The 25036-nt window shown below is 43.6% G+C and overlaps 1 protein-coding gene across 2 annotated transcripts; it reads left to right on the forward strand.

Annotated features, from left to right (window-relative positions):
- The first annotated feature begins 11526 nt into the window (after positions 1-11526).
- LOC137519282 (T-box protein VegT-like) lies at positions 11527-22258 on the forward strand. 2 transcript variants are annotated; one of them, XM_068238206.1, is made up of 9 exons: positions 11527-11637; positions 11736-11883; positions 14925-15027; positions 16117-16281; positions 16364-16510; positions 18364-18434; positions 20185-20273; positions 20379-20556; positions 21281-22258. In XM_068238206.1, the coding sequence occupies exons 2-9, from the start codon at positions 11756-11758 to the stop codon at positions 21654-21656; spliced, it is 1257 nt and encodes a 418-aa protein (XP_068094307.1). In that variant the 5' UTR covers positions 11527-11637; positions 11736-11755; the 3' UTR covers positions 21657-22258. The 2 variants fall into 2 exon arrangements, with proteins under 2 accessions (XP_068094307.1, XP_068094318.1); XM_068238217.1 differs by lacking the exon at positions 11527-11637 and having other exon boundaries at positions 11679-11883.
- The last annotated feature ends 2778 nt before the right edge of the window (positions 22259-25036 follow it).

The following is a 25036-nucleotide window of genomic DNA, read 5'->3' on the forward strand; positions in this document are numbered from 1 at the left end:
ATAATGCTCAGGTCTGTCAAGGAGCTTGCTCTGCCCTATGGAGAGGAGAGGGGGAGGACACATAAGTGGGCAGCACAGTGTTGTAGTGGTAAGCATTCTTGCCTTGCAGTGCTGCGTCTCTGGTTCAAATCCCAGCCAGGGCACTATCTGGACAGTTTGTATGCTCTCCCCGTGTCTGTCTGGGTTTCCTCCAGGCACTCCAGTTTCCTCCCACATACAAAAAACATACAGGTAAGTTAATTGTATTCCCCCTAAACTGGCCATAGACTATCATAGATGCATTACACTATACAAACAGACATATGACAATGGAAGGGACTAGATTGTGAGCCCCTCTGAGGGACAGTTGAGTGACAAGACTATATACTCTGTATAGCGTATGTGGCGACACGGTTCCAAAAACATACGTATAAGTTAATTGGCTCCCCCTAAAAATTGGCCCTAGAATACAGTACTTACACTACATAATAGACATATGGCAATGGTAGGGATTAGATTGTGAGCTCCTTTGAGGGACAGTTAGTGACAATATATATACACTGTACAGCGCTGCGTAATATGTCGGCGCTATATAAATACTAAATAATAATAATAGCGCTTTGAAAGATAAGTAGCATCATACTGCAGGAACTTCCCTGTAAGTTTCCATAGAAAACAGATGTAACAGAGTGAGGATATCTGTCCTGGGAGACTACGGAAGAGGCTGCTAGAGACTGTCCAAAAGGGTTAAGGGCTCATTCACACTGGAAAACACAGGTGGCCGTCTGATCAGAACGCAATGTGAAAGTGTTGCTGTGCGTTGCTGATCTCATTCATTGTTGGGTTTTGCCAAAAATACATGCAGCAATGCAATATCACATTGCACGGCTTAGCAGCACATAAAGAGTAATCAGTGCACACCATGCTTATCCTTGCTTATCGCACACCATGCATGCTGCTGAAATGCATAGCTCCCAAGTGTCCCTCTTTTGGAGGGACAGTCCCTCTTTGGGAACCCTGTCCCTCTGTCCCTCTTTCCTCCTCACTTTGTCCCGTTTTTTATGTAAATATATATATTTCTCTACTAAAAATGTGTTTGACTCTAAACTTTATTCCCATCCTTTTAATTGATATATTACTAATTGTAAAATGTTACTATGAAGGAAAATGAACCAGGATAGAAAGGACCAGTATGGTTTGATTTATAAAACAACATATTTTCCTTATGAAATCTTTATGGTGTGCGTGACTAGGGGTGTGACAGAGGAGTGATTGGGGGTGTGGCAGGGGGCGTGGCTTCAGTGTCCCTCTTTCTCATCTCAAAAAGTTGGGCGGTACGGAAATGTGAACTGCAATGCATATAGCATGAATGAGGCCTTAGAATGATTGTTTTGGATACAGAAAATCTATAGTGTACGCTTCAGAACACCTGTCTGATTTGTGTCCTCTGAGGAAGTTCCACTGGATGAGGAGAGGTAAAGCCAGATATATGGGGTGGACAATGGGTGGAACGCGGCCGTTCACGGCCATGTCGGCCAAGAATGTAGTGTGTGTGTGTGTACAGGTGTCTCATGGGTTGTTTAGAGATCTGGCATGCCAGATCCTTTGAAAGACCGCGACGGTGGAGTAGCAGCTACCCTGAGCAACCATTCAAGCGTTAGCTGTTAATAAAACAAGGATTTTTATTGGTTGTCCTGTTTAATTATGCCACGTTTCTCTGCACCTGTCTTGATAGATCATTTTACAGAATAACCTCAGTCATGTTCTATATACCTTTCAAGTACTTTAAACTTTTAATAATTGTTCTCAGAGACTGTGTACCTAGGTACACGAAGTGTGCATCTTACCAGTACCACAAAGTAGTAATACTCGATGTCATTAGTGTCTGTGAAATGAAGAGATTTCACCTTACTTCTAGTGCTGGGCGATACAAGTACGTAGCGACCCGTAATTGAAATTTAAATTGGATAGCCGAGGGGGGGGGGGGGTTACGTGGACCACCCATGGTCCACATAACTCCATTACTTCCTTCAAAACGGAAGAAGGAAGTAGTGGAGTTACGTGGATCACGGGTGAAACACATTGGATATAGGCGGCATAGGTAAATAATCCCCCTCTACTGAGCGCAGTGCTAATTTAAATTTCAATTACTTATATACTACAGTACTTACTTCCTGTTCTTGGTGGCCTTTTCACTAAGGCTGGTGAATGAGATGCTAAATAGAGATGGCCCGAACGGTTCGCCGGCGAACGTCCGGTGGTTCGCGTTCGCCATGTAAGGCGAATTTTTCCGGAAGTTCGGTTCACCCGTTGTGTTCAGTGAACCCACCTCATCACTTCATATACCTACCTGTTGTGTTCAGTGAACCCACCTCATCACTGCATATGTCTACCTGTTGCGTTCAGTGAACCCACCTCATCACTGCATATGTCTACCTGTTGTGTTCAGTGAACCCACCTCATCACTGAGCACCAGTCCAGCACGGCTGTCACTACGCAAACAGCTGTTTGTGGTGCGTTACACGGTGAGTTTGATGTGTCAGTGTGAAGCAGTACTCTAATTACACTACCTGATTGATGTATACACATGCAAGATGTTTTAAAGCACTTTAGGCCTGCAATTTAGCATTCAGTGTGGTTTCTGCCCTTAAAACGCTGCTTTGCGTCACATCCAGATTTTCCCCGGGACTTTTGGCGTGTATCCCACTCCGCCATGCTCCCCTCCAGGTGTTAGACCCCTTGAAACATCTTTTCCATCACTTTTGTGGCCAGAATAATTTTTTCTAATTTTCAAAGTTCGCCTCCCCATTGAAGTCTATTGCGGTTTGTGAAAGTTCATGCGAACCGAACCTTTTGCGGAAGTTCACGAACCGAAAATCTGAGGTTCGGGCCATCTCTAATGCTAAAACATTCCTACATGTGTGCAAATTTTACGCAGCTTTAAATTAGCCCAATCAAATGCACTGCCTAGCATTTTTTATTTGACCACTTCCAATCTACATACATTTGCATTATATTTTCACACACTGGGATTATTAGCATCTTGCTGATCATATTTCTCACTTGGCTAGAAAGTGAATCTACCAACCAAACAGCGATAATAATCTGATGGTAACCTTTACCAGCTCTATTGAAAACAAAACAAAATTTCACTGGAATTCCACTTACTGTATTTTTAACTATAAGCCTTACTCCCTCAGCTCCCTCCCCCCCCCCCCCCCAAAAAAAAAAGTGGGGGAAAAAGTCACTCTGTCTTATAGTCCAAATGCAGGGAGTTCCTGACTTGTGAACGCCTGCCAATATGAACCTCCAACCGGCCGAAATGGTGGGGACTCCCTGTACTGTGCCCATGCAGAGGATGGCACAGTGACAAAGAGGACACAAGGGGGACACAAAGGGGCATAGAGGAGGAAACGAGGAGGACCGAGGTGGACACAAGGGGGACAGAGGAGGACATGGAGACACAAGAGGTACAAGGGGCAAGAGGTTCAAAGGAGGCATAATCCACAAGATGCCCCTTCACCATGGATGCACCAGGTTTAGTATTTTTTTTCCCCTGGTTTTAGTCCTCTAAACCTAGGTGTGTCTTATGGTCAGGTGTGTCTTGTACAGGATCTTCTAAAAAAATTAGCATATTGTGACAAAGTTCATTATTTTCTGTAATCTACTATCTTATCTACTGATAAACATTAGACTTTCATATATTTTAGATTCATTACACACAACTGAAGTAGTTCAAGCCTTTTATTGGTTTTCTTATTGATGATTTAGGCATACAGCTCATGAAAACCCAAATTTCCTATCTCAAAAAATTAGCATATTTCATCCGACCAATAAAAGAAAAGTGTTTTCAAAACAAAAAAGTCAACCTTCAAATAATTATGTTCAGTTATGCACTCAATACTTGGTCGGGAATCCTTTTGCAGAAATGACTGCTTCAATGCGGCGTGGCATGGAGGCAATCAGCCTGTGGCACTGCTCAGGTGTTATGGAGGCCCAGGATGCTTCAATAGCAGCCTTAAAGGATACCACAATTGACATGTGGCATAATGAGATAGACATGGGTATGTACAGTGCCTAGCACACAAATAACTATGCTGTGTTCCTTTTTTTTCTTTCTCTGCCTGAAAGAGGTAAATATCAGGTATGTAAGTGGCTGACTCAGTCCTGACTCAGACAGGAAGTGACTACAGTGTGACCCTGATAAAAAAGGGGGAATTTCTTATCTCTTTCTTGCTCTCAGAAGCCATTTTCTGCTAGGAAAGTGTTTTATAGTTGGAATTGCTTATCAGTGAAGGTCACACTGTAGTCACTTCCTGTCTGAGTCAGGACTGAGTCAGCCACTTACATACCTGATATTTACCTCTTTCAGGCAGAGAAAGAAAAAAAGGAACACCGCATAGTTATTTGTGTGCTAGGCACTGTACATACCCATGTCTATCTCATTATGCCACATGTCAGTTGTGGTATCCTTTAAGCTCATCGAGAGTGTTGGGTCTTGCGTCTCTCAACTTTCTCTTCACAATATCCCACAGATTCTCTATGGGGTTCAGGTTAGGAGAGTTGGCAGGCCAATTGAGCATAGTAATACCATGGTTAGTAAACCATTTTCCAGTGGTTTTGGCACTGTGAGCAGGTGCCAGGTCGTGCTGAAAAATGAAATCTTCATCTCCATAAAGCTTTTCAGCAGATGGAAGCATGAACCCACTTTTGAACCAGAAACAGCAGCAGAAGCGCCTGACCTGGGCTACAGAGAAGCAGCACTGGACTGTTGCTCAGTGGGCCAAAGTACTTTTTTCGGATGAAAGCAACTTTTACACGTCATTCGGAAATCAAGGTGCCAGAGTCTGGAGGAAGACTGGGGAGAGGGAAATGCCAAAATGCCTGAAGTCCAGTGTCAAGTACCCACAGTCAGTGATGGTCTGAATTGCCATGTCAGCTGCTGGTGTTGGTCCACTGTGTTTTATCAAGGGCAGGGTCAATGCAGCTAGCTATCAGGAGATTTTGGAGCACTTCATGCTTCCATCTGCTGAAAAGCTTTATGGAGATGAAGATTTCATTTTTCAGCACGACCTGGCACCTGCTCACAGTGCCAAAACCACTGGAAAATGGTTTACTGACCATGATATTACTGTGCTCAATTGGCCTGCCAACTCTCCTGACCTGAACCCCATAGAGAATCTGTGGGATATTGTGAAGAGAAAGTTGAGAGACGCAAGACCTAACACTCTGGATGAGCTTAAGGCCGCTATCAAAGCATCCTGGGCCTCCATAACACCTGAGCAGTGCCACAGGCTGATTGCCTCCATGCCACGCCGCATTGAAGCAGTCATTATTGCAAAAGGATTCCCGACCAAGTATTGAGTGCATAACTGAACATAATTATTTGAAGGTTGACTTTTTTTGTTTTAAAAACACTTTTCATTTATTGGTCGGATGAAATATGCTAATTTTTTGAGATAGGAATTTTGGGTTTTCATGAGCTGTATGCCAAAATCATCAAGATTAAAACAATAAAAGGCTTGAACTACTTCAGTTGTGTGTATTTGAATCTAAAATATATGAAAGTCTAATGTTTATCAGTACGTTACAGAAAATAATGAACTTTATCACAGTATGCTAATTTTTTGAGAAGATCCTGTATGTCCTTACAAAAGGCTAGTGGTTCATTGTGACTAAAGGACTACTGTAGGGGGCAAGGGAAAAAAAAAAAAAAAGAGTTGAACTTACCTGGGGCTTCTAATGGTCTGGAATGTTTAACCCAAGGCTGAAACACCAAACTGCGCTTCTCCATCCCTCCCACCCCAGCCTTCACACACTGATTGCTATTAGAGTAAGAGGCGCCCCAGGGCCCCCAACACCTTAATCTCTTGGTATCTGGCTTGAAGGCACTGCTATGTATCCCCTTTTTGTATTTCTGAGACTGGAGCCTCTCTCACCTCTGCCTCGGCCCTGCGTCAACACCGCGTGATTACACCTGATGTTCTGTAGCGGTACTGCAGGCTGTCAGTGTGCGGCGCCCATGGAGGATTCTGCTTTCTGGGCTCTCTTTGCCTGTGTTTTCCTGGTTCCTGCTTCCTCCTGGATGTGTGGCTTGTCACTAGTAAGTAGGCAGATCTACTTGTTACTTGTGGCTGTGTGACTGTCCCTAAAGAGTGAGGGTTCGCGAGTCCACGGGGGTGGAGGGGAAGGGGGCACAATGTTTACACCCTCGCCCTGGGTGCAATTTAGCCTAGAAACTGCCCTGACGACATTCAATATGCAGCAATATATTGATATAGGGGCGTATTCCTGATACTGAAACCAGGATAATTACTATAAGACTGGGTATCCTGAATAATTTGCTACATTCTACTATATAGTGGCTGGATGGTGTACTGGTTAAGGGCTCTGCCTCTGACATGGGAGACCAGGGTTCGAATCTTGGCTCTGCCTGTTCAGTAAGCCAGTAATTCAGTAAGGAGTTCATTGGGCAAGACTCCCTAACACTGCTACTGCCTACTGAGTGCGCTCTAGTGGCTGCCTCGCAAGCGCTTTGAGTCCGACAGGAGAAAGGCGCTATACAAATACTGCCATTATTCTATGTCACTACAGTGCCTCTTTAAGGAAAACCTGAACTGAAAATGAAAAGTCAAAATAAACATACACAGGTCATACTTACCTTCCATGTAGTCTACTCCTCAGTGTCTTTCTTCTGTCCTGCATCCTGTTTGTCCACTGTTATCAAGGGAATTCTCTGTCTTCCATTTTGAAAACGGCCATTACCCCATAACAGCTTTATGGTCAGCACACAGTTAAACTGTAACATCACCCACTTGAGCCATAGGGAAACATGGACATCACCTGGCACATCAGTTGTCCTCTCAGCTATAGCTGACAGCAACTGATATATTTCAGTTCTGACAAAATGTTGTCAGAACTGGAAGGGATTATTGTCAGAAGAAAATGGTGAGCTTCTGAGAGGAACTGATGGCAAGGTAACTATGTGATGTTTATTTGAAGTTATCTCTTGTGTTTATTTTAAATAATTTGACTCCGTTCAGGTTCCCTTTAAACTTATTGTTCAGATGCTTCTAATCGCTTACCAGTCACCCATAGCAGAAATATCATATGATCTGTAGTAATGAAAAATAACTTAAAAGGTGGAACTAATGTGACATAGGAACCCTTTGCATGTGTTCTGGATTCGTTAGCTGCTTAGAATATTGAACATTTTCATATTATAATGGTCTGAGATTTTGATACTGGGGTTCTCATGAGCTGGAAGTCCTAATCATCAAAATTATAACCAATAAACGCTTGAAATATCTCGCTTTGCATGTAATGAGTCTATTTCATATACTATGTTAGTTTTACTTAAGTTAAGTTACTGAAATAAATGGACTTTTGCACGATATTCAAATTTTTCCAGTTTCGCCTGCTCATAACAAGCACACAAACGAGGACCAGGAGCAGAAGAGCGCCAGCCCAGTTCAGCAAGTATGCAATAAGTAAGGGAACCGAAGCTAACCACTGATTTAACTCTTGTGTGAGGTCCACTATAAAGCCTAGACCATCTTTGGCCAAGACAGTCATGCAATACTCAAGTATGTGTACAGTTGCCCCCAACATCTTTAGCGATCTTTCCTGCTGGATCGCTAATGGACAAGGGATAAACCAGGACAAATGAGGCCATTGTTTTCTTACTCCACCTGCCAGAAGCTGCTTGTTTATGCGCTGCTCTGTCACCCCTCCTCCCTTCTGCCCAGACAGTGCAGCGCTCATTTCCCAAAGTGTCGCCCAACCAAGCAATCATCTAGTATGTGTGATCCGATTCTCTGATTGCAACGCTCAGTAGAAAAGGGTTCTAAAGATGTAACAAATGATTGACAAGCCATTACATAGACTGGTATATATCCATCACTGCTAAATCTAGACTGTAATCTTGCAATGGCAGATTTTGTTGCCCCCTGTAATATTATGCTGTATGTTTTGTTAGACATGAATAGTTACTGTCACACTACGCACACGCTTTGTTTTGGTTTTTCTCCTACTTTTGTACAACATGATGGCACTGTAGTAATCAATAACAGTTGCTGAAATAAGTTATAACTCTTCATGCTAATTATTTTTACTATTAATTATTAGCACCGGTATATTGTTCTGTACAGCATGTTGTGTGTCTCTAACATAAGAGCATGCGTTTCTGGTCGCTGAATATAACATGCATATGTATGTAGGATATATAGTATGGCATGGTGGTTTGCACGCTCGCCTTGCAGCGCTGGGTCCACGGTTTGAATCCTAGCCAGGTCACTATCTGCATGGAGTTTGTATATTCTCCCGCATCTCTGTTGGTTTCCTCCCATATCCCCCCCCCCAAAAAAAAAAAATATACAGATAAGTTAACTGCATACTTCCCCACCTCTTGTTTTCCCCCATACCTTTATGCTGGGCATACACTGCTCGAGAATGCGCCGGTATCGGCACGTCACCGCTCGTGCGCGCTGATAGATTCCCGCTCGTCCCCGCGGGTGCTGCTAATCAGCGTTTCGTTTGTTCCCATTGTTCTCCCCGCCGGTATCGAGCGCAGAATCGATCCGGCGGGGTTTCGGACAGGTTGAATATTATCAATCGAGCCATCAGCGGCTCGATTGATGATCTAAAACGAGCCGTGTATGCCCAGCATTAGATTGTAAGCTCGCAAGGGCAGAGCTCTCATCCTTTTTATGTCTTGGAATTTGTTATTCGTTTCATAGCTTGCACTCTGTTTTATTCATCATGGTGCATCTGTCATTGTACCACCAGTTCTGTATGTTGTACCAGTGTCCATATTTGATGTATATCCTTGTCTGTATCATTATGTACCCCTTGTTGTTTTCCTACTTTGTACAGTGCCACGGAATATGTTGGCACTTTATAAATAAATTGGGCATAAATGATAAAAATATGACTTTAGTAGGGATTATATTGTGAGCCCCCATGAGCAACAGTTAGTGACATGCTATGTAGATGATGTCAACACTAAATAAATTATAAATAATACCCATTAATAAAATACAGCTACTATTACAATCACCTTTGCATATTAGGCAGAAAGCTACAGCTTCCTGTAATGGCAACAGTCCCTATTTGGCATAACTGTGTCTGGTGATGGCAGGGCAGGTCCTGTATGCCAGGGATCTGATGGCTAATCTCCTGCATGCCAGCATGGGCTACAGCCTCTGTTTACTTTGCAGTATGTTAGCACTAAATGAAGTCGCATTTCCCCTGCAGGGTTTCCTGTGTATCAGGCTCATGCTAATCACTGGTCAGCCCACTCCTGCCCCTGTCATTAAAGCGGATCCTTCCTCCCTTTGTGTCCTGCAGACATCAAAGAGCCGCGCTGGGGCATGAGGTGTAGGCGGGGCGATGCAGATGTAGCCAGTCCCCTTCCCTTTATAAATGGTCCACTCAATATGACCCATAGAGAAACGCTCGCTGGTGGCTCCTGCTGGATTATGCGCTTGATGCCTGGTATGTACACACGGGGAAGGGGTGTAGTGACTATTCTATTCCTACTTATCAGATCAGGCCAAATGAACAGTGAATCTGAATTTTAGCCAACAGATTGGAAATGGAATGTAAACCTGTGTGGTGTGGAGAGAACACTTATTTTTCTTTAGTTTTAAGCTACTTGATGTTCTCTTGGATTTCCTAGATTATCAAACTTTCTGTAGCAGACCAGTTTCAAGTGCCTAAAAAGTGAGGTGCTCCTGAAATCAGACTTTTGTTTCTTCAGGTTGTCCTTGCATAAAAGAAATGCAATCCAATACAGTTTTCATGCACACAGCTGTGTGGCAGGCTATTAGGATCTGAACTCCATTTCAAGACTTTGTAGAACACAGTATAGCCATTGTAACAGCATTGCATACAATTGTACATCCAGATTGCAGTGTGTGGCCAGAACAGCTCTAGTGGCAGAGTGCTTCTGTAAAGTGCTCAGAAAAAAAAGTGTTCTGTGAAATTTTCCAGTATGTTCTGTAAAGTGCTTCCAAAATGAACAGTGATGCACATATGTGTTGGGGGGCTATGTGGTCAGTACTCTTATGCTGCAGGTTTAAATTCCAGCTAGGGCAATGTGCATGGGGTTTACATGCAACTGTCCCTACTAAAGCGTTAAAAAGTAAATTTATTGACATGCTTAGGCCTCGTTCACATTACAAACGCGGACGGGCACGCACACGAAACGCAACGCGTACGAACGCACGCCATCCGCGTTTGTATGCGTTGCGTGGCTGATCCCATCACTGAAAAGTGAATGGGACAGCCATGCGTTTTTGCAAAAAATGCGTGCAGCATGCGTTCCCGGACCGCACAGGTCCGGAACGCATGCAGTGTGAACATCAGACATTGCACTCTATGCAATGTCTGATGTCATGCGTGTCGGCCACCTGCACGCGTTTCCAAAACGCGGCTGGAAACGCGTGCAGTGTGAACGGGGCCTTAAAGGGCCCTTTTCCCCAAGCGGCAGAACTGAGCTCTCAGTGAGTAGTTACCAGCAGCAGCAAGCAATTGTAAGTTTGACAGTCTTTTTCACTGCCTATCAACTGCTTGTGGAAAGTGACCCTTATAAAGCACTGCAGGAAATGCTACAGTATGTAGTTAGGCTGAGCTTGACTTACATACTGACTTTGCAAACATTTAGGAACCTTTTCCATGAGCAGTGAAAAGACTGTCAAACTCTAGCTACTGCCTGCTGCTGCTTGGTAACTGCTCTCTGACTGCGCAGTTCTGTCGCTTGTGGAAAAAGCACGGCGCCCATTCGCAGTTGCTCAGTGCTTTTTGCTAGCGTTTTGTATTGCGATTTCTGCTGTTTTTGCAGTGATTTTATCTCAAGCGATTGCGATTTACCCCCAACCCCCCCCCCCCCCCCCCCCCCAAATCGCTTGTGTGGATTTGCTTCCATTGACTTTCGTCTCATTTGTCACTGTAATTACCGTCTGCTAATTCTGTATTATGCACCAGTGTTTATATTTGGTTTATACAGTTGTCTCTATTATGCACCCAATGTTTATTTACTTTGTTCAGTACCACAGAAGATGTTGGCACATTATAAATCGATAATGGCGCTTTTGGTATCTTCAGCATTCCCAAAATGCGGCTAAAATCACTCTAGTGGGCCATGGCCCTTAAAGCACCACTGTCGCGAAAAAAAAAGTAGGCAGTTAAAATCTGACAGAACCTACAGGTTTTGGGCGAGTCCATCTCTCCATGGGGAATTCTCTGTTTTCAACAGCAGTTCCTGAACAGCAGTTGCAAAATCTAACTGCCAAAATAGTGTGCAAGTGAGTAGGAAGGCTGGCTGGTATCTTACTATTTTGGCAGTTAAACTGCTGTTCAGGAAATGCTGTTGAAAACTAAGAAAACGCTGAGAATCCCCAAAGAGGAGATGGACTGGTCTAAGGCAGGGGTCACACTTGTCTTTCAGTTTCTACACTTTGCAGAAAACTGAAAGACAAGTGTGACCCCTGCCTTACAGCAGCTAATGTAATTTATAGAGAAAACTGACAAATTGCGCAAGATGTCAGTTTTTTTTCTGCATGCGAAATCTGCATTAAAGTGTGACCTTGCTTATTGATTAACATGAGTTCTCAGTTGAAGTCAGTTTTTCTGTGCAGAAAACGCGTACAAAAGCCGGTAAATGTGACCCCTGCCTCAAACTTGTCGGTTCTGTCAGATTTTAACTGCCAACTTTTTCGCGATAGTGGCCCTTTAATGTTGTTTCTCCTTCGTAGATGTGAGGAAGACTTCAGACATGGACTGTGCCACCAGCCACGATCCCCTTTACTTGTCCAGCAATGTGACTGCAGTCCTGGAGGACTTGGAATTATGGAAACAATTCCACCAGGAAGGCACGGAGATGATAATCACCAAGTCTGGCAGGTGAGTGTTTTATGTGTTCTGGGGCACTGACTGCTCAAACCTCATCTGTATATATTGAGATTGATTTACTGCAGCACACGGAACCACACCGGACATGTGTGAACAAGTCCATGTGAACATAGGAGTGTGTTGTACATTGTCCATTTTGATTCTCTAAATGCTGCAGACAGGGTACTGCTGCAGGTGTGGTGTAAAAGCAGTCTGAGAGTAAAGCCTGGTACAAATATCCAATTTTGATTGGTCAATCACTGGCCAATTCTACTACCGCCATGTAGTATGAAGGCAAACAGATTTTGAATACTATAACGAGATTGTCTAGGTAAGCTCTCATACTACATGGAAATGGTATAATTGGGAATGTGTACCAGGCTTTAGTGTGTGCAACCCTTGCTTGAGTCAGGTCACATTGTGGCAAGGGGTGCTGAAGCATTTGTGAATTCTGTGACATTGTAGTTGCATCCAGGACATGATCTGGCTAAGGATTACAGTCTTTTCCCAACTAATAGCAGAGAATGGAGGGTTGACAAAAGCCTGGTCTAGCAAGCAGTTGACTATTCCCTCATTGACAGTTCATCTGGGAATAAGAACACTGCAAATAGCTGTAACGCCAGTATTGCCATTAAGGACACACTTATATATATGTATGTATGTGGCTATAGGTTGGTAGATTGGTGGTTCTCTGATGGCAGTTGTGTGTAGGCATTCACAGTTGGTCAATCCTTAAGAGCAGGTCAGTTTGCTCTTGGCAGACAGTGGGAAGGTACATGCAGGCATAACCACTGCGTCACCAAAATGCCAGCAACCCTCACTGTGATCTGATATGACCTAGGCAAAAGTTTTGAACTCTTATGGCCCTTCCACATGGCATACGCTTCGATCCACATTTCAAGGCGTATGCAGTTTGGCGATTGCAAGGCTGAATAACATAGTATACGTGGTGCCCTGCACATGCAATGTGATTGTTTTGCACCCAATTGCAAGCATAGTGCCTGCTGCCCCTTTCTTGTGCTTGCGGTTGGGGTAAGTGAATGGGAGTGAGTGCTGTGCCAATTGCTTTGCAATCTCTCATTAGAAAAACGTTTATTTTTTCCTGTCTAGAATCTTAATCGCACCCATAATCTCTCGTACACTAGAGGAAATCGCATAAGCATTGTAACCAGATCAAGATTGCAATTTGTGAAAGGGCCCTTAAAGCAGACATCTTAATTAAAGCGGACCTGAACTCAGAACTTTCTCTCTGCTCTAAAAGATGAGCAACAGCATAATAACCTTTTTATAGAAAAAAAATACTTTACTGTGCGCTAGGCTGTTGGAGATGCGGCTCTGATGTGAACCGGAGTCTTATACAGTTGATTCTGTAGTGAGGGCGTCTCAACCAAGAGAAAAGCGCATTGAGGGTCGGTGTGTGTGTACGTTCCTAAATTTCATCACACAGGAATGTAGTGTAGATAAAGGTCTACTTTACCCATTTGATTCTTGTACTATTGACAGAGATTTTCCGACTTGACTGACCCTTAGTCAAGTGAATTAAGGCTATAGCGGCACTCAGATGGTAATTTGGGCGCCGTCAGAAGACGGTTCCCAAATGTACTGTAATAGCTGCATATTTTGTCCAACAGCAATAGCTGGCAGCTGAATTAAGTCTTACTACTGAGTCCACAGAAGCCTGGAGGGGAAATGGTAATTAACGCTGCTGGGACTTTTGCAGGAGTTGGGTGAGCCTTTCAGCTTCGCCCTGCGCCTTCATTACACTTGACTGACCCAACTTCATTCAGTTCTTCACTTGACAGATCACAGCCGATTTGGTCATTGGGATTTAAAAATTGTTGACTTGTGGTTTATTCAGTGAAGGGATTGGATGATCTGCTTATTTCAACTGAAAACTAACCTGTGTATGGCCAGCTTAAAGCACCACCGTAGTGAGAGGTATATGGAGGCTGTCCTATTTTTATTTTTATTTTTATTTTTTTTTCCTTTTTAAGCAGTACCAGTTGCCTGGCAGCCCTACTGGTCTATTTGGCTGTGGTGGTGTCTGAATCACACCAGAAACAAGCATGCAACTAATCTTGTCAGATCTGACAATGTCAGAAACTCCTGATCTGCTGCATGCGTGTTCAGGGTCTATGGCTAAGAGTATCAGATGCAGAGGATCAGCAGGGCTGCCAGGCAACTACTACTGTTTAAAAGGAAATGTTACTGGTACTTGCGCCAGCAGAGAAGCGAGCCTTACACAAGTGGCACAACCACATTACATGGATAAAATGGGAGTCTCAATGGTACGCAAGAAGTAGCAATTTTTTAATGGCTTTTATTAAATCAACCCACATATCTTTTTCCACTGATTTTTTTTTTTTTTGCGTTTTAATTGAAGTAGAATTAATCACAATGTACGTTGGAAACAGTGGCGTAGCTAGACATTATGGAGCCCTATAGCACATTTTTTGTGGCACCATCGTATCTAGGCACTCTTGAGCAATGCTACCTGTCCCTACCCTATGAATATGAATTAATTGGGCAATTTACATTCTCATGCAATGCACACTGGCCTCAATCCACTAAGCTTAATCAAACACTTTATCAAACGTTTGATAATTTTCCTCATGGGTAAATTCTAATTTTGAATTCACTAAGCTGTTATAGATTTATTGAACGTTTTATCGATAAAACATTCGATAAATATATAACACCTTAGTGAATTCAAAGTTAGAGCTTATCCATGAGGTAAATTATCAAACGTTTGATAAAGTGTTTGATAAAGCTTAGTGAATTGAGGCCACTGTGTATAGTCCATGAGCATTGAGACAAAGTCAGCGGGTGGAGCAACAAAGCAAAGTTAATAGTAACACACCATGTACCATCTGAGCCCCCTTTTCTCCAGGGCCCCATAGCAGTTGCTATTGCTATGTCCCTGGTTGGAAAACAGCTGGGAGTCCAGATTTAAGGTGTTATAGAATTATTAGTTAACTATTAACTCACTTGGTAAAATTCAAATGGCAGCAATATTTACCTAGTTTTTAATAAGTGTCCCTCTTTTTCCACAGGCGGATGTTCCCACAGTGTAAAATCCGACTCTTTGGGCTTCAGCCCTACAGCAAATATGTGGTTCTTGTGGATTTTGTCCCTCTGGACAACTGCCGATATAAGGTAAATATGAGGAACTTGGTGGTTAATACAAATTCTACTTAAACTTAAACATATTGAAAAATATGGGGGGGGGGGGGGTGATGAGCATTGCTGCATACATAAAGTACGGCTGCCGGTGAGTTGGGCACAGGGTGAGCCGAACAACGCCTTTCCCTGCTGCCGCTAAACTCCCCGGTGGCGTTAAATACTATTCCCCCTCTGAGTTGTAGCTACTCGGAGGGAGGTGTAATTTGGGGTGTGGTGATCGCTGGAGCTCTGAATAACTGTTATGCAGGGCACGCTGCTGTGACGGCGCTCTGCGCTAAGCGCCATGCAACAAAGTTACCTGCTTCAGCATTGCTTACCTGTGGCAGGAAACACCATAATTGCCTCTAAGTGGACGTGATTAAGGCCCAGTGCACACCGAGCGGTTTTTGGAGCGATCCGCCGGCCGCATCCGCCTCTAAAAACGCTTGTCTAATGTATTGCAATGGGATGGTGCACACCGGCGGTTTGCGGTTTTTGTCAAGCCGCAAACGCGCCTCCTGCTGCGCGTTTGCGGTTTTCGGAAGCGTTTCGTCCTCAATGTAAAGTATAGGAAAAACGCAAACCGCTCTGAAAAACGCTAGTTCAGAGCGGTTTGCCGGGCATTTTTGTTACAGTAGCTGTTCAGTAACAGCTTTTACTGTAACAATATGTGTAATCTGCTACACAAAAACGCACGCAAAACCGCTAGGTATGTTTAGAAAACCTCTCTAAACATACCTAGAATCGCTCTGAAATCAGCTCCCAAAACCGCTAGCGTATTGCTGATCTGCTAGCGGTTTTGGTGTGCACTGGGCCTAACACTGTACTCTTGATTCCTGTTGCCAATTCCTGCAGCCTGGCCCCTCCTGTTCCGCCTCCCCTCTCCATAGAGCTAGTTGCTGATCATTGTGTCTATACAATGCTTGTACCCAAACTTCCACAATAGTAAGATAGTCTTCAAAGAGGTTTTTTTCAGTTACATTTACTTAGCAATTGCTGAGCAAGATTTTGGCATAAGTTATCAAAGACAATATATTTTAGAATTCTGCAGTTTATTAAAGTATGTATTTTTCCTCCCGGCAGTGGAACAAGAATCAGTGGGAGGCAGCAGGAAAAGCAGAGCCGCCCCCTCCATGCAGGACTTATGTCCACAGTGACTCTCCAGCCCCCGGGGCACACTGGATGAAAGATGCCATTGGCTTCCAAAAGCTGAAACTGACCAACAACACGTTAGACCAACATGGACATGTAAGAATTCTATATGGAATGAAAAGTGCCTGAAGAACATGTTGTGTATAGCGGTCTTATTCAAGTATCTCTTTCTGTCCAGATCATCTTGCACTCTATGCACCGGTACAAACCTCGGTTCCATGTCATTCAATCTGATGATGTATACAATGCCCGATGGGGACTTCTGCAGGTGTTCAGCTTCACGGAGACTGAGTTTACTGCAGTCACAGCCTACCAGAATGACAAGGTAACTAGAACACTGCCTGCGTATAACAAACCTAAAGCAGTAGCCCTCTTGCACCCTAAATGATAGATCATGATCTCTTCTGGTGACAGTGTACTGTTTATATAGGTGTCCTCCATCCCCGGCCACTTGAAGTTCAGCTGTCTCCCATACTATGTATTGATTTATAAAGTATATATATTGGATTAATTCAGAAGAGTTCTGTTTCCTAACATTAGGACATCCTCTACTTGTCCTTCCTCCCCTGTCTGTAGGACAGTACGTGTTGCTTTGTATAGAGTCATGCCAGCAGGTCTGTACAGTGATTTGTGGCACACTGTCACCTGAGCAAATCGTAAAATATATTTTCCAGGTGACATAAATCTGTAGTTCGCTCCAGAATGTATATGTGGTGTTTGAGTGATTTAGTTTGCTCAGTTTTTTATTCATTTAAAGAACCTCCTAGGTAAAGAAATGATAAACCCCTTTACTTACCTGGTGCTTCTTCCAGCCCCTAGAAGTCTGTGTGTCCCTCGCTGAAGCATCAGTCTTCTCCTGGGTCCCACTGTCAGTTCCTCAATTGATCGCTGACCCATCAAGTCAGTGACTTTTGCACATGCGTGGGTGCGTGCACCACTGCTGCCAGGAGCACAAGCGTCATGCACATGCGCAGATGTTGGCAATCCATTTCAGAACTGCTAGCTGGAAAAGACAAAAGCTGCAGTGAGGGACACACAGGCTTCTAGGGGCTGGAAAATACCCCAGGTAAGTAAAGCTTCATATTATTTATTTACCTTCAATGTCCTTAAAGTAAACACTACGGAACATATTTACCAAACTGTAGAAAAATTGCCATGCACAACAACTTTTCGGGTATTAAACCTCTTGCGAAAGCAAATGATGGAAATCTACACCCTATTTGGAGCCTCTCCTGCTAGGGAGTAGAATTCAATCTCCCGTTGCTGTCTAATGAAATTTGGGCTCTGTGCACTGGTCAGGAGCCAATTACCCTGTGATCACTGTGAGCCAGTCAGTCATCACAGCTGAAATCTTGGGGAAAACTGGGGTCTAGTCTTTAAAACGCCAGAGCCACAGTGTCTCGAAACAGCTAAGCAAAGTTGCGTTGCACGAATAACGCACTCGTGTTGTGAATGCAACCTGGATTTTTGCCGTAACCTTTATTGTATTTACAACACGCGTGTTGTACGCATAATGCAGATGCAGGAGTCGTACTGTTTTATTCGGATGGTATTGCATCCATTTTTATATGTAGTGTTCTATGCTTCAAGCACCTGTACTTTATGGGCATTGTTGTTCTGTTTGTTACAATAAATCGTTGGTTTTGTCATTTGGATTGGAGTGCGGTTTTCTTGTGAGAGCTTTTATCAGGAAGAACTGAATGGCACTCTGGACTGGCTGATTATGCAGTGCATTGTTTTATCTAGGCCCTAGGTTCTCAACGTGTGTTACGCAAACCCCAGGGGGTACTTCTGATGGTTCCAGGGGGTACTTGGGCTTGATATATTTAACCAAGAATAACAAATTTAGAGTTTTAGAAAATGATAAATCTTATTTAAATAACACCAAATTAGTGTTTTAGCTAATTAAAAGCAATAGTAAATGCTTGGAAATTGTTTAGAACTAATTATCATGTACTAGGATTAAATATATATATTTGTCAAGGGGTACTTGTGATAATGTTTACTATGCTAGGGGGTACTTGGTGAGTACAGGGTTTTAAAAGGGGGTACATACCAATAAAATGTTGAGAAACACTGATCTAGGCTACTTGCTATTTATTATAACTGTGAGCTCCTCTGAGGGTAAGGCTTATTTTACGGCATTTTTCATAATGATTTACTTTTGTCTTTCTGCAGATCACAAAACTGAAAATTGATCACAATCCATTTGCCAAGGGATTTAGGGAGCAGGAAAGAGGCCATAAGAGGTGTGTACATTTCATAAGGCAATCTACTTTGCTGCTATATAGACTTATTTGATTTCTCAGTAAGCACTTTTAAAGCCCTAGCTCCCCCTTCTGGATTTGCCATGGCTAGTAAAGGTGAATAGGGGGCTATGCCATTACTCACACAGTTTTCAAACTTGCTGCTATTCACATTAATTATCTTTGGCAGAGTCAGTCACATGACTCCCAGATCTATGCATAAAGGATACAGCTGCAATCAGAGTGGGAGTTTCTGTGGGCGGGGTCAGCTCTGCATACACAGGAAAACACTGGCTGTAGCTGTCCCGACCCCAGGCACTTTCCTAGCTCATGTGGGGGGAGGATAGAAGAGGGTAGGAGTTTTGACAGTACATACTGCTATTCAGTCTAACCAAGCTGCATATGAAATTAACTAAGAAGTCACCTTTGCAAAAATAGCCAACTAGATATGACGGAAATAAATCTTGTGAAAATGGTTTACTTTTTGAAGCAAACTTTTTTTGTACACTGCAAATGATATATTTCACACACATTTGCATAAATGAGGCTGGAATAGGACTAATATTTTAGTTCAGTCAGGTGAACCACACAACAGGATTACAGCAAGCAGAGCTTTCTGGTTTTGACTGAATTTTTTGACAAAAACATTGATTCTTCCAGATGGTAATTTTTACAGGTTTTTTTCCTTTTTGCTGCCATTGTATTTCTCTTGGCGAACTGTGAAAATTGTACGGTGTGCAGTTGCATTATTAGTGAAGGTGCCCATACATTGGCAGATGGTGCAGTAGATTTGATCATCAGATAAATCCCTTTCTGATCTATTTTGATCATAGAGGGATCTATTGCTGCCTGTGTAGTGCACACAGATTTCCAAAGGATTTCAGCATGTAATCTGTGAAGTTGCCTCCGCACGCCGGCCCCCCAGGTGCAATGTGTTTGTCTCACCTGTCTGTTGGCACACCACCTCCTATGTCTTATGTCTTCTCTTCATTACCACTTCGGGGCCTGTACCCAGTGACCCCGTCACATGTGGTCAGTACATGCGATGGGGGTCACAGGACTAGCAGCGGCAATGCAGAGAAGAAATGGGACATAGGAGGTGAGCTAAAACCAGGGCTGTGGAGTTAGAGCAATTTTGGGTACTTGGAGTCAGTGGTTTCAATAAACTGAGGAGTCTGAGTCGGAGTCAGATTTTTGATCCAAGTCCATAGCCTTTGTAAATATTAGACGTCGGAGTTGGAGCAATTTTGGGTACTCTGAGGTTTCATAAACTGAGGAGTCGGATGATTTTTGTACCGACTCCACAGCAGTGGCCAAAACTACACTGCACACTCACCACGCATCTGGGGGTACATATTACATATGGGGGAGACTGGTCGGGAATACCTCGGTCGTTGGGAAATCAAACACTGCTACTACCGTGCACCCAACCGAGCGCTGTCAAGCGAGATACTTCCAGCATGCTGGATGGATGGTTTCAATCGATTTCTGCAATAAATTTATCAAAATGATTACCAGGCAGCCATGTTGCAACATTGATGTCTGTCAGATTTGATCATTATGAATGAATCTCTGTGATATCAGTGTTGCAAATCAAGTAATATTAAGGGCCATATTATGGCTGCTATAGCAGAGGTCTTGGCAAGGGGTTGTTTGTATAAAGTCTCTGAAGAGGTAGAGCTGTCATGTACTTTTTGCACCTGCAGAGACATTCTGGCTGCTCAGAACACTGACTTGAATGTTTGTTTTGTAGAGATGATTTGCTGAGGCTGCTGCCACAGAGTCCAAACCGGCGTCTGAAAAGAAAGAAGTGGGAGGTCAGCCCTGATCTAGAAGATGAAGGTAATGTCACAGGGGATGCATTAGTCGCCTAACTGATGGAATTACTTGGAGATGTTTGGTTACGCTCAGTCTTGTAAAACCTTTATTATGTTTATTTTCTTGCAGTTAGCAGCAAAGTTGCTCGTGTGAAGGAGGAGCCTGGGGTGGTTCCAGTAGGGATGTATTCCCACTGGGTTGCAGAGCAAGATGGAAGTCTGACCCTGACTCCAAACTCCCCGGAGCTGACAGAGTCCCCACAGCAGGAGCAGCAGGTTCCCTCATTGTCCTCCAGCTTCCTATATAGGTAAACATCAATGTTTTCTTACTTCCTTCTTTTAGCTTTTGTTGTAGCTACAGTTTAGTAATCTGGTATTACGCTGATTTATTTGTCAGGCACAATCATGAATTCACCGTAAAGAGTACCAGTTTGTATATAAAATAATTTTTTAAATCCTTTTGAATGGATACTTAAATGAAATAAGTGGCCAGATGAACTTACCTGTGGCTTCTTCCAGCTTCTGCAGTTCTTCTGTGCCCTCACCATCATTCCACCCTCTGATAAGCGGCAATGGCCTTTTGATGGCTGCATGCGTGATCAAGCTCCCATGGCCAGGAGTGTTCTGTGTTGGCACAGTTTGTAAAATGTGCATGCGCAGAATGCTCTTGGCCACAGAAGTGCGATCGAGGAGGCGTGGGGCCACGCATGCACACCTGCCTACGACTGGCAGAGTCGACCAGCTTTCAGAAGGACACTGCTGCTGAACGGAGCAGAGCAGAATGACAGCGAGGGACAAGGAGGACTTCAGGAGGCTGGAAGAAGCCCCCAAGTAAGTTATACTGGCATCTTTTATACACTTTGGGTGCCCTTTTAAAGCAAAGCTGTATATCGCAGAGTCGCTGTCACATTATCCAAACTGCATGCCATGCTTGAAAGTGGGGATAATGGGACTGTTTACTGTGTTATAGTTCGGTTGAAAAAGCTGTCTTTTTGAAAGGACTCCATTTAATAATGCCTTTTATTTTTCTAGGAGCGCCAATAGACGATGCCTTCAACCACTTTCAGGCCATTTGGATAACGTATCAGGCAGACGCCTCACTCCTGATGTGGCCACAGTGCCAGAATCTGATGCCAGCCATCTTTCAGCATTTCCTCCACAGCACTCTGTACAGGAGCGCCCTGGCAGCATGAACATTCCCCTGGACACAAGTACAAGGCAGGCATTGCGTGGTCCCATGTATAGCCCATATGCCACAGAACAGTGGATGGTTCCTACACAAGGGCAGTATCGGCCTGTGGGCTACTCCTACCCATCAGACTTTGGCACACAGGGACCTGTGAACCACCCACACAGTGGCATGTCAGACTGGAGCCAGTATTCTCTGTTTCCATACACCTGCTGGTAAACAATGGTTTAATGAGACCCCTCTGCCATTAATGGAGGATTTTAGCTTCCCCTCAGATTGGGATTGGACGAAGCTGATCCAAGTACCGTAAATATCAGTATGTTAAGAAACCACGACCATAGCCATCTCCTGGGAATAAAGGAACAGAATCTCAGGATTGCTACAAGTATAATTCAGGAGGATAGATCCCCTAAGGAGGAGGGACCAGATCTTAGGGACTTGCACCTTTTTATTTATTTCATGGACTAGCTATCAATAGTCGGAACAGAGACTGCACAATGGACTTGTTAAGGTTGTATGTACAGCACAAACCTTTCCAGAGGTGGTCAGAATGATTTCTAGCAACTAGTGAGCCATTTCCAGCAACAGGAACTGGGCTGCCACTGGACGGCACAGAGGACACACCAAGAAGGATCTCTGTGAAGCTACAGATGTGTAGATGTACACCTCGCCAACAAAACCCCATTGTTTCAACACTCCTTTGCACACTCCTTTGTCATGTTTTAATGTGTGGTTTAATCTTATTTGCTAATGCTATTTAATCTTCTTTGAATTTTGCACATTTTTCTGGCTGTGATATTATTATAAGTTAATGTAAGGGAAGCACATAGGCCATTAATTTAATTGTTTTACACAAAGGTGTTAGTGTCTTATGACCTATCAGTTGTAAGTGGGAATTTGTTTCTTATTTGTAGTCTTTGCTGGCCTTTTTAAAGTGACCCTATACTAAGAGGGATAATAGAGGCTGCCATAATTTGCTTTAAACCATACCACTTGCTTGTATGTTCTGCTGATTTTACTGGCTTTACAAGTGTCTGTATCACGCACCTAAAACAGGCAGGCAGCCACTGTGAGAACCCCTGATCTGCATACCATTTCTGGGTCAGTGGTTTAAAGTAGAAGTGGCATCAGCAGCATTGCCAGGCCAAATGCATTGTTTAAAAAGAAATGAATATGGCATCTTCCATATCCCTCTCTATACAGGATTACTTTAAGGAACGGTCATGACAGGAACAAAGGGGTTACTGTTGCTGACCTGATGAGTTTGCTAGCCCTGGCTTTTTCTCTGTGTCCCTTTGGGTAGTACTTCTTGTAACTGACATTCAGCATTACAATGAAAAATCTAGCTTTAATACATTTTTATTTTTATTTTTTTTAAGAGGTTAGCAATTGCGGTACCCATATTTCACTTTATTAGGCATGACTTAAAGCAAACCTGTGAGGTTTGTTTAAAGAAAAAAAAGGTTTGATAATTACCTCTGGAGGAGACGGCCTTCAGAGGCGTCCTCTATCAGGCCATTCCAGCGCAGAGACCTCCGCGGCGTGGCAACGCTGTGCCTGCATGGTGGCACAGACCCACTCTGGCTTTGATGGAAAAAGCCAAGCTCAGTCGCGTCTGTGTTACTGGGATGAGTTATCGACTACAGCTTGTTGATGGTCTTTTGGGGATGCTGCACTGGAACGGACTGATGGGGAAGGACAGGGGAAGCATCTGGATAACAGAGGCTTCCTGCTATTAGAGTGAGTATCCATTTGGGGCACTCCCCCCCCCCCCCCCCCCCCCCCCCCCTACAGATATCCCTTGAAGGGGTGTATTTAGTAAACTGCATTAAGCCAAATTACGTGTGTAAAGCAATGCATTATGCTCTACTCCACATGCGGGAAGACTTTACGCATGTGATTCTCCTTAACATAGTTTGCTGCATACACCCCAAAGTGACTTAAAGCATAGCCTCCGTCATACAGTCAGTACGCACCCCGAGGGAGATCACTTCATACTCCCCTCACTCTTCAGTGTGCAACTGGTAGTATTGTCCGAAGTCCTTCCTAATGCTGTAGTGACCCTGCAGAGAATGCCTCCTCAGTGGGCCTTCACATAACTCGCCTTTTGGCTACAGGAGTTCTGTCCAAGTCACCGGCATCACTTCACATAGCTTTGGTGATGGGTAAGGGAGGGACCATTTTGGACAAGAATTTCCCGGTCCTCTTCCCTATTATTCACCCTGATGATCACCACCACTTTGCATCTTATGCTGATCAGAGACTAGTGGCTGGGATGGTCGATGAGCTGCAAATCATTCTGAGTTGACACAGGATTATGTAAATTTTGTATGCAAATGTGCAAAAATGCAGCATAAAAATGGGCCAATAAAGTCCCATGAAGGTTTAAAATGATTGGTCCATTTTCAAGCTGCATAAATTTGACCATCCGTACTGGTGCAACTCTGAAGCCTGGGGGGGGAGGGGGGGGATTCTCAACCACACTTTTCCATTGTGTGAGCAAGACTTTTAATGTTTTGCCTGCCTTCATTATATTTCACATAAAGCATTTGGGTTTTTCAACCCACAACAGACCAACTGTAGCAATAGAGTGGGCAGACTGATAGATCAATTCTGATAGGTTAGTACCGTCCATTGCTGCCCAAATATACAACCGAAGCTGCATGTCAACCACTACAGAACGCCATTCAGGCTGCGTAGGGCTTGTTTATGCTACATACCAATTAATCAAACAATGTGATGCTAGTAATTCCATCTTACTGAATGCTGCTTCCGGACCTTCCTTTCCATTTGGACTAGTCCGTTACCAAGCTGCATACAGTTAGCATGAAATCTGCATGCCAGCTGGCATTATTAGCATCTCTTTGACCAGGTCTACTTGTTACCCCGAAATATTGTTTGACATTGTAGTTTGTATCCTGTGTTCAGAACGCAAGGTCTCTAAATAGATAGTATTTGAAGATTTTTATTCTGTAGGAACCTGTCCTTCTAAAGGGGGGTGTTTTTATGTACTTTTTAATTTAAATAGCTGAGGCTGAAATGTGCACTTTGGGGTCATTGTCATTTTGCATCTGCAATAAATGAACAGTGTAACGAAACCGTTGTGTTGTATGTGACGGTCCTCACACCTGAAACAAAGCATCTCACAGTGCCAGCGGCAACCAGTTCCAGGCTAGCATCATTCCAGCAGTGTGTGGTGTCCTGCAGGAAGGCTGCCTCATGTAGTAACAAGATAGTCTTATCTCTTCCATGCTCTTTCCTGCTGTGGCCTGACAGGCTTTGTATATAGTATGCTGCTGAACATTATTCAAACGATTATAGTGGAAAATGAGGCATTAGGCCCGATGCAATTCACTTTTTCTCCTAGGTGATATTATCACATCTTATCCATAAATGGCTTTTAAGCCACCAGCAAGCAAGAAAGTACATCATTTGACAGTAGTTTTCACCTAATTTTTGGTACTTTTTTCAACTGCAGAGTGCTGAAAAGTTATTTTAAAGGGATACTGTAGGGGGTCGGGGGAAAATGAGCTGAACTTACCCGGGGCTTCTAATGGTCCCCCGCAGACATCCTGTGTTGGCGCAGCCACTCCCCAATG

The sequence above is a fragment of the Hyperolius riggenbachi genome, chromosome 1, assembly GCF_040937935.1.
Source record: "Hyperolius riggenbachi isolate aHypRig1 chromosome 1, aHypRig1.pri, whole genome shotgun sequence".
NCBI classification, from domain to species: Eukaryota; Metazoa; Chordata; class Amphibia; order Anura; family Hyperoliidae; genus Hyperolius; species Hyperolius riggenbachi.